General features: G+C 35.7%; 1 protein-coding gene across 2 annotated transcripts; it reads left to right on the plus strand.

Annotated features, from left to right (window-relative positions):
* Positions 1-926: 926 nt before the first annotated feature.
* LOC105231016 (glycoprotein-N-acetylgalactosamine 3-beta-galactosyltransferase 1) lies at positions 927-2,459 on the plus strand. 2 transcript variants are annotated; one of them, XM_011212094.4, is made up of 4 exons: positions 927-1,453; positions 1,512-1,593; positions 1,769-2,032; positions 2,090-2,459. In XM_011212094.4, exons 1-4 carry the CDS (start codon positions 996-998, stop codon positions 2,225-2,227), a joined length of 942 nt encoding a protein of 313 aa, XP_011210396.2. In that variant the 5' UTR covers positions 927-995; the 3' UTR covers positions 2,228-2,459. The 2 variants fall into 2 exon arrangements, with proteins under 2 accessions (XP_011210396.2, XP_049306502.1); XM_049450545.1 differs by having other exon boundaries at positions 2,111-2,459.
* The last annotated feature ends 205 nt before the right edge of the window (positions 2,460-2,664 follow it).

The raw sequence follows: 2,664 nt of genomic DNA on the forward strand, positions 1-2,664 counted from the left end.
AGCGAATTTTGTAAGCGGCAATAAAGAATTGTATTAAAATTTTTCTTTTTTTGTTAGGCCGGGTTGTTCCAAATTTGATCAGATGGTATATGTTATTCTCAAATAATATTAGAATATAATAATAATATAATAATTAGTCAAAAAAATTGAATATTATACACTCGACTTGCTTAATGCAATTATGAATCGAAAGTATGAACATATGTGACCTGGTCTACGAAAAGGGAGCTAACGTGTGGAAACTAGTTTTCTGGGAAACAGCTGTTAAAAATAAACAACTCGTTTCGTCAGTTTCTCGTTTTTTGACACCTTTTTTGACACCTAAGCCCCCTTTCCGTAGACCAGGTCACATATATTAATTATTTATATTTGAACAGTTGCCTTAAAATTCTTGACAATAACTTGACTTTTGATTTGATTTTGTTTGAAAGTAAAATAATAATTTTTTGTACTAGCGCATAACGTATATAAAGTATCACGTACGAGTATCAATAGTCGTTTTTCTTTCGTCAACTGAGTTTATTTTCGAAAAATTTATATGCGAAAACCCTTGTGATCCAGTTGAGTTCCAATCGATGACAGCTAGTGTGTGGCTATCTCATTGAAGTAATGTAATTCTTTGCTATTCGAAATATAATTTTTATTTGTCTGTTTATTGATTTTATACTAATTGTTTGTTCGATTCACCGATCACCAATCTGGAAAATCAAAGACTGTCAAATGCAAATTGTTGAAGCGCGGCAGTATGTATTATACGGTTCTATACAAATACCTTGTCTCCCTTATTGCTTGATATAACAGCTGTTTTTGTATTTCTTGGTGCATTAAACTTTGCTCATATTATATTGCAGACTTTTACTTAATGCAATGCTTCGAAGACTACGGGTATATTTGATAAATTTCGTTTATCACTTGGCAACTGACGGTCAAAGACTACTAAGCTCGGCTAAAATTTAAACATTTTTTTGTTATAATTCTATTAATAATTCTTAATAATGACCGCTGAAACCCTTATGCCAGAGAGGAAACGATGTTTGCTGCTATATTTCATCACTGGTCTGGTTATTGGCGCCCTGCTAGCCGTAGTCGTTTCTTTTTGGTCTCCATATTGCCGCGAACTCATCAAATCTAATACACGCTATAGGCAGAGTCACTTGATTGCGGTGACAAACAATAATAAAAATATACCGACAGACCTGAGTCAAACGATACGTGTGCTTTGCTGGATCGTGTCAAATGGAAAGCATCAGAAATCAAGAGCACAGCATGTTAAACGTACATGGGGACGACGCTGCAATAAGCTAATCTTTGTGAGCTGGCAGAATGATCAAGAATTGGGAATTAAGCCGGAAGACTCAGGAAATTCATGGTCCAAAACACAGGCGGCGCTTAAGTATATATACGCAAACCATTTGGACGAAGCGGATTGGTTCTTTAGGGCGGATGATCAGACGTGAGTAGTGTTCTTAGACCGAAGGCTTTTCGATATTAAAAATAAATTTTGATTTCAGTTATGCAATTATGGAAAATATGCGATACTTTCTTTATAACTATTCGCCGGAGACGCCTATATATTTTGGGCACAAAGTAAAGGTATTTTTGGAATAAGTGAAATTGTTAGGTTTGGGAAGAAAATTTGTGACTATCATATGATAGGACCTTATGGTACAATATATCCGTGAAGGTTAATAATATTCATGAAAGACAATCATATCTATTTTAGTATAAACATAAATTGATTTTATAAGGTAATCAACAATTCTTCTAGGATCACATTTCCGCTAATGCTGGCTATGTGCTTAGTAAAGCGGCGCTCCGGCGTTTTGTCGAAAAAGCTTTACCAAATGACAAGCTTTGCATTCGGAACAGCACCCGTACAGAATCCATAGAGCTGAGTGAATGCCTGGAGAACGTTGGTGTAATACTTGGCGACTCACGTGATCGGCACGGTTGCGCCCGTTTTGTACCGTTTCGTCTTAATAAATACCTAACGTCTTGGCGTAGGGATTACACCATCTTCAAAAGCGCAGAGGTACGCCAATGTAGAGTTGTGAGATTTTTGAGTAATATTATGCCTGATTTCTAAAAGGACTTGACTTGCTGCTCGCAGCCAGTCATTGCCTACAATTTCGTCATGCCGTATAAAATGTATTTACTGGATCACTTCATATATCACATGAGAACCAACAACACAGCAATTGCACCAATATCACTGCCGTTACGTTGAAATAAGAAGAAGGCGAAAACAGACGCTTCAGTTGCGTCAGATGTAGTGTAGGGATCGCTAACGTTTTTTGCTGAAATTTCTGAAACTAATTATGACTAAAAAAGGAAAAAATCGGCAAAGCTGCAAATTATCGAAAAATTTATGCTAAATAGTTGATATACGCCTAATTGTTAGTTAAACTTGTAAAAAAATATTTATTAAAATTTGATTTTATATACTTTTATCTAAAAAAGTTTAAGTTAATTTTTGATACCAAAAATAATAATAACAATAACATTATTTTTTGCGGGTGAGGAGGTGGAAAATGCCTTCGGCATCATCAGTGCTGTCGTGAAAGCACTGCAAACCCCACTCTAAGGAACTGTCGCTCACCCTGGAACCACATTAGCATTACGTTCCATTTTTCTCAATAAGAGATTTGCATCTGCGTACCTGAC

This window comes from Bactrocera dorsalis, chromosome 2 (assembly GCF_023373825.1).
Source record: "Bactrocera dorsalis isolate Fly_Bdor chromosome 2, ASM2337382v1, whole genome shotgun sequence".
Classification (NCBI taxonomy): domain Eukaryota; kingdom Metazoa; phylum Arthropoda; class Insecta; order Diptera; family Tephritidae; genus Bactrocera; species Bactrocera dorsalis.

Excerpts from the sequence above, each read along its gene's own strand:
- LOC105231016 (XM_011212094.4), top strand. The coding sequence starts at position 996 with ATGACCGCTGAAACCCTTATGCCAGAGAGGAAACGATGTTTGCTGCTA. Across the intron at positions 1,454-1,511 it reads TTTAGGGCGGATGATCAGAC|TTATGCAATTATGGAAAATA; the intron begins GTGAGTAGTGTT and ends TTTTGATTTCAG. Across the intron at positions 2,033-2,089 it reads CCATCTTCAAAAGCGCAGAG|GACTTGACTTGCTGCTCGCA; the intron begins GTACGCCAATGT and ends GATTTCTAAAAG.